The sequence below is a fragment of the Zerene cesonia genome, chromosome 19, assembly GCF_012273895.1.
Source record: "Zerene cesonia ecotype Mississippi chromosome 19, Zerene_cesonia_1.1, whole genome shotgun sequence".
Taxonomy (NCBI): Eukaryota; Metazoa; Arthropoda; class Insecta; order Lepidoptera; family Pieridae; genus Zerene; species Zerene cesonia.
In genome coordinates this window covers 6,077,925-6,088,724 of record NC_052120.1, presented here as the reverse complement: position 1 = coordinate 6,088,724, position 10,800 = coordinate 6,077,925, and the positions used below count along the sequence as shown (strand labels likewise).

General features: G+C 32.4%; 2 protein-coding genes across 5 annotated transcripts in view; one reads left to right on the top strand and one right to left on the bottom strand.

Annotated features, from left to right (window-relative positions):
- LOC119834728 (protein decapentaplegic-like) overlaps positions 1-6,829 on the bottom strand; it is an 11,852-nt gene extending 5,023 nt beyond the window's left edge. Inside the window, exon 1 of the mRNA XM_038359198.1 lies at positions 6,297-6,829. The gene's annotated coding sequence lies outside the window, so the exon portion shown is untranslated. The remainder of the gene's footprint in view (positions 1-6,296) is intronic.
- A 528-nt stretch (positions 6,830-7,357) lies between these two features.
- On the top strand, positions 7,358-10,663 carry LOC119834730 (T-cell activation inhibitor, mitochondrial-like). Of its 4 annotated transcripts, none has more exons than XM_038359201.1 (7): positions 7,358-7,509; positions 7,585-7,705; positions 7,809-7,926; positions 8,336-8,474; positions 9,074-9,175; positions 9,253-9,370; positions 10,416-10,663. In XM_038359201.1, exons 1-7 carry the CDS (start codon positions 7,487-7,489, stop codon positions 10,629-10,631), a joined length of 837 nt encoding a protein of 278 aa, XP_038215129.1. In that variant the 5' UTR covers positions 7,358-7,486; the 3' UTR covers positions 10,632-10,663. The 4 variants fall into 4 exon arrangements, 2 of the variants coding, with proteins under 2 accessions (XP_038215129.1, XP_038215131.1); XR_005288018.1 differs by having other exon boundaries at positions 7,359-7,509; positions 7,809-7,938; positions 10,416-10,543; XR_005288019.1 differs by having other exon boundaries at positions 7,359-7,509; positions 7,809-7,945; positions 10,416-10,543.
- Positions 10,664-10,800: the final 137 nt, after the last annotated feature.

Genomic DNA, 10,800 nt, shown 5'->3' with positions numbered 1-10,800 from the left:
ATAATAAGGTTACACTATCAATACAAACAAAATTTATAATCTTGTTCGTAATTATTTATATGTTATGTACTTTATTCGAGCGTACAACCATGTTTATCTGTTTAATACATCATATGTATAATATTAAGTGAAGGTCAGGTCAGTTAACTTTTATTTCAACTTTTTTTAAATAAAAGTTCCCACTTCACATACGAAAGCTAAATCAACAAATCAAATAAACGATTTCGATCATTCATGATAAAACGACATTTTTAACACATTATACAACTCCGAAATCTAAACAAAAGACAAACAGAGCTTCTAGCACAGTTAATGTTATTTACAAATTAAAAGACTAGCAAGTCCAAAATCGCAACCACATAGGAGCTAACAACTCTTTGTTACGCTTAAAAAATAAGGCAAACTTGAAGTAACACTAATATTAAATTGTTCGTACTCGGTAGTCATAAAATTGCATCCATTAAATTGAAATTACTGAGATTGCTTATCGTCATATGAGTCGGCTACCGGAGCCGTTACGCGCAAATACCGAACTGTTGTTCTTATTTTTTTTTTATACTTTTTTGGCGCGTGTCTCTCGGCCCGTTATACACGGTCTCGCAGCGAAAGTTAGAAGTAGCTCGAAATTACGAAGCTCTTTTATTATTATCGACTTCTATGTTTTATATTTACATGTATTATATTAGGTATAAACATTTTATAAATGCAAATATTTCCGTTTTTTGCAATACATTAGAGTTAAGGTACAGATTGACTCAAGGGAAATGAGAAGAAAATTTAAGTTCCTAATCTGAAAACAGTCTGTGGTTTTCATAAGACTATATACAATAATATAACTTAATAAATAAACAAACATATTTTTACAATATGAGCTATGAAAATAAATGTCATCCTTGCTGTGTGTTTACGGCCACAAAACAACCATAACATTAACTCATATTATTTAAGACTGTAGGTGCGGTTTTCTAGTTATAATACATAAAATGAGTATGTATTATTATACCGTCTTTCTTGCGGTTACTTCTCCGCATTTTAATCTCAGTGTTTTTGTATTTTATCTGACTCATAATATAATCAAACCTTTTTTTTTTAATTTTTAAGTATTTTGTGTTTCTTTTTACGCGAGCATTATACATGGCAATCACGCTAGAACCCATTGAAGTTTTAATTTAACTTCTTAACATTTTCAAAATCTTTTTTATCGTCACATGTATGATGGAATTTCGAATTAGTTAGACTAAGAAAACATTACATTCCGCACGTTTCAATTAAAAGTAGTGCCATAGCGAGCAATCGCTCAGTCACAATACAAAGTATGGAAACATCGGAGCCATGCCGTCTGCCACCCACGGTCATCGCTCGCGTCCTGCGTTACTCACGTCTCACCAATTCACATCTCATGTACGTAATTAGCCCATTAGCACGCACGCATCGCTCAAATGCTCAATTAGATCAACGACCGTCGGGAATAGCTGAGAAGATTACGTCCCCTCGCCTTCAAAGCGGGATAAAATATCAACCAATTGACATATATCACCTATTTTACATCTCTCGCGCTACGCCGTAGAAAGATTGATGGGGGATTGGTGGCTTGAAACAACCTGTTGCACGTCGTGTAGCACTTATGTCTATCTCCGTCACACACATCATTACAAGTAAATCTAGTACACTTCAGACTCAGATTATATACATATTATTTTATTTTTACTCAAACATCAGTTCTAAAGTTCTTCATGCTGCAAATTGAAACTAAACTACTATACCTAATAAAGTAGCCTACATAGTGTTGTTATAAATAAATCAGTCGTCTTAAAACAAAATGTCCCAATCACAGATCACGTCATCCGAGAAACTATTTATTACGATCATATGTTTCTGAAATACATGCTTAACAACGTACATCTCTGGACTTCTTATTAACCTATCTTAATCACACTTAATGATGTTTGGAGATCGAGTTTCCATCATTAACGATTCAGTTTCACTTCCCTGTAACAGAATGTATGAGAAAACTAATAAAGTATTTTAAGTCCGATCAAGAGAGCTCAATTCTCTGTGTGTGTCGTATGCAACTGCACACAAAGGTTCCTATTGCATTGGTAGAAGCCTACAAATGCAGTGTCATAATGCGATAGTGTCGACTCCAATTGAAGGTCACAATGCACTCCGGAAGAACAGAGGTAGATGATAGATCCTTCTTCGATCTCACCATAGTTTTAAATACGTTTTATTTCTATTTACAACTCACTGACCCGGCGAATTTCGGAGCGTCTTAGTACATTTTTTAAAGCATTGTCCATACTTTTCTTACTTTTTAAACCTTCCCTGTACTATTTTTAATGTATTTAAACCAAAGTTATGAAAATCGGTCTAGTCATTCTCAAATTTTTTGTGAGACTATGAACAGCAAATGATATTTTTTTATTTATATATAGATATAGATAGATGATTGCAATGCTGCAAATGAAATATTTAAATAAGGCAAAGAGTTGTTATAGGTCGATTGACTCTACCGTTCGACATGCATTATCCCATACCCACTGTTAATAATTATACAACTGTAAAATTTTAAGATACTAGATTTATAAATATAATTCATTAATTAATACAATATATACTAGTGCATGACCGATATGACATTTCGTTATTATACGTGAACGTAACGCTTTCCTGCACGTAGCCACTCCTATATTACTATGATTTTTTTACAGTCTGTATATCAATTTATAACCGGAACAATAAACAATAAATAATGTATAACATTTGACCATGTAGCGGGCACCAGGTGGTAGGATATATATATCAAATTCAAACAATTGTGCTAATTGCGCTCTACCTACACGAGATATTAGTTACACAACTTCTACCTGCGACTATGCGAATGCCTAATTGCTTTAATGACTTATTCACTGCATACCAACCTAATTTCAAACTCTTCATATATATGTTTTACATGAACTTATTAGATAAAAACAAAATTGCCGTTTTAAATACAATAAAAAATCTTCATCTTTCAAAATACTGGTTGGACCGATTGTCCCAAATTCAATAATTTATAAAGTGAATTTAAATTTTTCTCACATTAAAATAAATGGTCATTTTAAACTTAACAAACTTTTCCATTAAGCTGCACAGCTACCGATTTGCTGATATCATAAATAATGTAATGATCGCGCAAATAACATCGCGCAGACCATCAATCATATTGCGTATTTATATGAAAGGGATTGATTTATATGACCCGGTATTTATTTAAAACTTATAGTATAGACAACAATGCCAAATCATCAGGGACACGTATTGTACAAAATAATCGTAACCTTGTAAAACTTGTTATGCTAAAACATCATATCACCACCGAAAATAAACACACCCAACCGTATCATAAGCCACGCTGGTAAAAATTCATAGAAGAGCTTTCAGATGTAGAGTAGGAACGGTCCAAAAGAGTCTGGAGACACCTGGTTGTTGCCCATATATTTATAAAATATTTCTTCATGTACTATTAACAGTTTTATTGTATAAGAAGACGAAATGTCTCTTCTAGCATTCATAATTTACCCACTTTATTATTGGACGTCTTTTTATTGACAATATTAATACATTGGTTCTGCATTATAACAGATCTCCAATTGAATATCTGTATATATTATTTGGTTGTTAATGATTATCTAAATTATCCTTAGCCCATAAAAACCAAATTATTATCGCAATAAAAACTTTTGAAATGTTTTTAAGCGAATTTTGCAAATCCCATATTTAGTCAGAGCTAGTGACCTCATTTCTAGATATGAACTGCACTTGATCTCGCCTCCTTGAGCCTCTGTTGCTTTCTAATTATGTAACGGGTAAACGAAATCGTACTCTTAACAGTTTTAATTGTGAAACGCAGCACGAGACTTAATAATTTATTTAAATTATGTAGTCGTATCGAACGGGTGCTCACGTCTATAAGACCGGTTCACACACAGATACAGATACAAACGCACACACAAGATTAATACACGTTATTGCTACACTAACGAACCTGCTGAGAAGTTGAGAACTCGTAGAAATGTCTCGTTGAGACAAAGCTCAAACTTAAAGGGCTCTTAGGTTCTTGACGTGACAAGGCATTGACTGTAAATTGAATAGGAATGAACGACCAGCGATTGCAGTAAGGTATGGACTATAGTACCCGCAATGTACTCCAATAAATCATCAAAGTAATGAGTACTAAACGTGAAAACTATTCATATTACCTATAATGAAGTAATTAACGGTTGTAACTTTGCACTTGTATGCTTTAATTAACACTTTCTATTGGACATCATGCGTTTCATTTGTGTAAAGTATTTTATTTCTTAACGTTAAATTAAGATATTTAAATGATTACTTACATCCCGAAAACAATAAAATTTTACAATGAGATATCTCTGGTTGCCTAGCAGAAAATGAGGTTGAGTCTTATTTCGTGCAATTACTCAATCATCTATTAGTTTACCTTCAGTGTATATAACCACATTTTGGACAATACAATAGATATGTAAAACGGTGGATTTTGAAGGCTTGAAATAAATAATAATTTACTTATCAAAAGAAGTAACATACTAAAAAAGATAACAATTATAAATAACATTTTCTTTATACATAACTGTTTAATTTGTGTTTTTTATTTATTAATTATAATCTCAAAAGATGGATGTTTACGTATCTTAGGCCGTTTATATTTACCTGGAAAAATATTGTTTAAGATTATTCGAATTATTAAAAGAAATCTCATAACAATTTCCACCGCTTTTACTGATGTTGTTCGTTTCGAGACAATTACAACAATACCTAAACATCAGTAGGAAGTTTAGTACCTACCTACTTCTGTTACAGCAAGGGGGGCGTACACAAGACTGACGGACCGTAAATAATTACAACCTTGTAGACGTGCATGCTTCGGTGACCACCAATCCTATCTTACACCTAATCTCTGTCTTCAAATACAGAACCAATTGTATTTATATGATACAAATGTCCCAACAATGTTATGTATACAATGTTAACAAGCTACAAATAATTTCTATTAGTCATCAAATCGAATGAACATATATATTCAAATCGATCCTCAAAATATTGCCAATCTCAACAATTGTTATAAATCCAAAGAAGAATACGCCATGTTATGGAAGACTGAAGACGTCGGGAGGGGGGGAGGAGTAACAGTGAGCTATATCACGTCGGTTATAACCACCGCAAAGTGGATCGTGGCCGACGAAACGAATCTTGGCTATATTTTAATTAATTAAGTACATTTAAATAAGTAAATTGAACATCTCAATCTAACTACTGATCAGCCAGATAGCGATGCTTGATTGTGGAACTTTAAAGTAAAATTGGGTGAAAATTTTTTGGTTGCATGTATTTGCTTATATCGAAAATCGGATAAACTTCAGTTTAACAAATACAATTTTTATTCGTTTAACTTTATTTTTATTTCCATATTCAACACTCAATTTGGAACATTGAGAACTTTGAATAAAAAGATCCCTTAGGCAACTTTGGTTCCGTTTTTTAATTACTTATTCGGTAGTGATAAGCTTTACAACATTACTTTTACAATGTTTATATATAATACCACAATGACAAAACTTTCTTTTTATACTTAATACATACAAATTCAGAAGTTAACAAATTAAAGTGTAAATTCGTTGTGATTTACATTTAAGGCAGGTAACATAATTTTAAAGGAAACTAAATGTTTTATTGGTGATATCTCGAACGTTCTGAATTCAAATTTTTGTCAACAGTCACGAGAGTTGTCAAAGAGTTCGTTTTCCCTCGCGTTAGCTATTTAATGGAGGTACGGTTTTCACAAGACATTAATTGAAATGCAAAAACGACTAATAAAACGTAGAACAGGCTTTAATATCCACGCCAGCTTATGCTAACTGCGTCTAACATAGAGCTGTAATATGCATAATATTAATAGTATAGGAAAATTGTTTTTCTCTATAATATGAATAAAAAAGTTACAAATAACTTAACCAATTTTCATCACTAATTCTTAAATATTAGACTATGGCCCTCTTAACATAATGAATGAAATTAAACATAAAAGAAACTCTTCATTTCCAATATCTACCACAGTAACAAGTAAAATCTAATACAAACGGGTTATAGTAAATAGGAAATGATAAAGATCTCCAACAAGATTGCAGTTCTGCAACTATTGACGTCGCTGTCAAGCAAGTGCAACATATGTGTTTGTATGTGTGTGTGTACACAGAGTAGGCATAGTGGAGTCTACAAGGAATTGAAAAACGTACGTGGATCATCGCACGATGTGCAGGAGTTGAGCACGCTGGGGCGGCGGCAACGGCACGGGCGCGTCGGCGGCCTGAGCACGGGGCACACCAAGTGAAACACAGGCGCAGATCGAAAGTTCGACGCAAGATCGAGCGCGCATATGTAAATATCGGCACATTTACAAGCGAAAGGGTTCACCAGAGCGGCGCACTAACGCAGCATTGAGCGGGAACCAGTCCGGTGAGATTCCTTCGATGTTTGATAGAAAAATGTCGAATGAGCTTCAGGCCCATCACATGCCGCGAATGTCTGGCACGGAACGCGGTCGCCACTCGACTGCCGCCCTCCACTCTGTTGGTATATTTATCGCTTAATTATTAAACTCGTCTGTGTAACAATTATGAAGCAGCTCGGCAAGTGGAAGGCGCAGCATACTCGCAGAGAGCGTGCGGCGCTACCGCGTCTGCGTTCAAGTGTTGCGTCACACTTCGCAAAGCCGTCGTATGGTCAGCCTTCAGATGTTATCGCAGCCAATTCAATTCTCACCTATTATTCATTTTAAAGCATTAACCTTCAAATACCTACATCTTTTCAATTTACCTTCCAATGTTTTGTTTCCGTATAACATATTTAAATTCAGATTTAACGCAATCAAACTCTTGGCTGAAGATATTTTGTTAAGCTTAATTGCATAAAGCCTAATGACTAGAATTAAATTAATTTTATAAGTTATGTGAAAAATTTTATTTTTCTACTTACAAATTAAAATAAATCCACACATTTTATGCTCTACTTATTTTTATTATTTCTTATTGTATATTAAATTCATCGTTGCTTACATTTACAAGAATTCATCCGTCAAAGAATAATATTAAGTACTTGGATATTCTCCCTATTCATTTATATATGTATACTCTAAGCACAGCTCCAAGATGGCTCCAAGTATACATTCAGTACAGACTCGGTCCACGGTCCATTAAAATGCGAATTAAGTCTATGGCTGTCAATGTGACTGCATTCATACAGTACGTCAAAATCAAATTGATAATCTCAAATGACAAACGTCAGTTTGGGCAAACTTTTTAACCTGAATGCATAGGGACACAATAAAAAATATGTACAGATTTCAAAGAAAGAAGTGCGCAATATCAAATATTCATCTAAATTAGACGATAACGAAGCCCAAACTCAAACTAAAAAAACGTTCAAAATGTTTTGCAGATTAAGAACAGGGTTGGTTGTTTAGTATTTATTTAAGTCTTCTCATCGCTTATTCAAACATTTAATTTAAAATTTGATCGTATACAGCTATGGATATCCGGGTGGTCTAATACACAGATGTTTAAGTTCAGCAGAAGTTTCCACTGCTTTGAGGCCATTTTATTTTAGAGTCCATCCTGATTTATTTGGAAAATATCCCGAACAAAGAGTGAGTGATATTCGCATCTATTAAACTAATTTACCGATTACCAAGAACAGATAAATACTATTTATGCAGTTAAATATATCAATTCATTTATTATTTCTTTCAGAAAATAAATGAAATTTCTTTGCAACAACTGAGTGCATTATTAGAAGCTCAACAATCTAGTCGAAATACTTCTGTATCAACACTTCCATTTTATTTAAGAAAAAAAGATGTCCCAGAAGGTATAAGCTAATGTATGCAGTTAGTATACTTAAATTGTTGATAATTGAGATTGAGATGATAATTTAATGAAACTTAAAATGACACATGTGTTCTTAATATTAATTAATTTCTATGAATCAAATTATTTACAGTTTTCATATATTAATTATTAAATTAATCTTATCAAATTAAGAGTAGAAGTAAAAAGTACAATCTTAGTCATACAGCATGGTCAACATTTAATATAAAAAAAAGTAAAAGAATAATAATAAGCACTAAATAAGAAGTTATTGGTACCACCACTACCGCTAACAGAGTGTTCAACTAAAATTACCTATATAAGAATCAAGTTCCCTTCACTGCATAGCTTTTCTTATTAAATCAATGTTACAATAACAATCTTAATATTCCTTATCTCTGTGTCAACAGGTCAATTTGAATTAGTAAACATAAAGTTGGATAGCAATAATGTAAGAGAAACTGTAGTCAAAGTTTTAAACGCCTGTGATATTTCTACAAGTTATATAGACAAAATTCCAAGGACACAAGAAAGGAAAACACAGTTTAGGTAGTCTTTTTTGTTACTTCACTGTGTACACACCCCTATATCAGTAAAATAACAAACACTTCTATTGATGATATGTATGCCAACTATCAAAGCCACCAACCTAACCAACATACCGGTGAATTTTTAAATGGATATGGTAGGAGTAATCAATCAAATATTGGTTATGTTGTATTAGTATTTTAAAAAATCTGCTGATTCAAATTTAGTTTTCATCATAATTGGCCTTATGACTTCCTTAAGCATTTGATAACATTTGATAAATCCACCCTGTATGTCCTACTAATATTCTACTAATATTATAAATGTGAAAGTTTGTAAGGACGTGTGTGAGTTTGTTACTCTTTCACGCAAAAACTACTGAACCAATTGCAATGAAATTTTGTATGTAGACAGCTGGACAACTAGAATAACATATAGGCAACTTTCTATCCCAATATTATGTGAGATACAGACTTGCTTGCGGGTGAAATGGCGGGGTGCAGCTAGTGTTATCATAAAGTTTGGTACTACTATATTTCTATCCATCTGTATTTCTCCCCCTTCTCAAAATATTGTAATAATTGATATTTATGTTCAATCTACAATAATTGTTTATGCAGTGAGGATTTTCATAAAGCATATGAAAAGTACAAAGACGAATTTGATAAAGCAATGCAGATGAAAAGAAAGGTGGAAGAAAAGAAAGCAGTATCAAATATAATGTAAGTATTGTGTAATCAATTATTTTTAAAGTAGTTTTATGCCATTGTGTGATGTATGTTGTCATTTATATTTTCAGTGAATGGGTTTTAGACAACAGCAAGATAGCAAGAGAAAAGTATGATTCAACTCAAGCAACCAGAAACCAAGTGCAATCTCTTATAGAACAACTATGCAAGACATATGGTATAAAAGAAGTTGGTAAAGCAATTGATATTTAACTATTTTTCCAAATATAATAAAAAATAATAGAATTGCCATAAATCTGTGGTTTTTAAATAGGTCACAATGAAGTAAAATATTTTGATACTGCAATTTATTTATTGAAGTATTTTTTTAGGGGTGCATTCCAAGAAGATAAAATTAGACCCTAATTAATAGATTGTTAGTTTGTCTATTTATCTGTCTGTCATGTCATGAACTGTGATAGACAATTGGAATTTTTATAGATGATGTTTTTTTCTTCTGTCATAATAACAAAAAGTAAAATTTTTAAATAACGGTTGGCGTCATAAATTAGATAAGTGACCTATTTTATTGTAGACTGTTCACCCCGGGTTTGCTCTTGGTACATATATAGCCTAAGTCATTCAGTGAAGTTACCGCTTTCTAATGGTGAAAGAATTTATATAATCAGTCCAATAGTTTTTGAGTTTATCCATTACAAACAAACAAACAAATTCCTTCCTCTTTATAATATTAGTCTAGATGTTCCTTAGCTTAACTATTGGTACAGATCCACAATGTCGCGAGTGCGACTCGCACTTGACCAATATTATTTAAAGTGACACCTTCCACTTCGACACTGGCATGGGTCATCACTCATTAGGGGGCATCCATAAATTACGTGAGACATTTTTCAGGATTTTTTGAGATAAAAGAGAAATATGTTTGTCAGATCCATTTCTGGATTTATTTTAATATTTATAAATTACTTACTACTATTTTAATCATTAATGCGTTCGTCGCTTTGTCGGCGACGTGAAATAGTTGTTAACTCTTAAAAAAAATCTATGGATTCATTTATTACGTATATTTGGGAAACTATAGCGATATTTTACTAATGAATGTTTATGAATAAATAATTTTATCAAATGCTATGTAACTTTAAAGAACACTTATATAAATTTTATGAATACTTTAAAACCTTTGATAAGACTATATTCATGAACAATATTTTTATGAAATTTATTTGGAAAAGAGCTCTCTTGTAACAATGATTCTTATAAATGCTTGTTTTAGGTTAAATATGACAGTGGTTGGAATATAAGTCATATAAGGGGAGCACTGCAAAGTCTTACATCTATGGCATCTCAACATCCACAACATATGATAAATTTAAAAGGTAAATTTCACATATTTTCTTTCATATTTTTTTGTTATTTATTTATATTCATATACCTCTCTTGTGCAAGTGTTTGGAACAAAACTCGAACTTCGAATAGACCTTTTTATTAAAAAAAATATCTGTATTTGTTACCTAGGTCTGAGATTAGGTTGAAAACTATTTTTAATGAGAAATTTTGAAAGAATAGAAAATATTTGATCCCGAGGCAGGATTCGAACCTGCGTTTCTTGCCTAACCGTAGCAATTTTTTCTATTCTTTCAAAATTTCTCATTTATAAA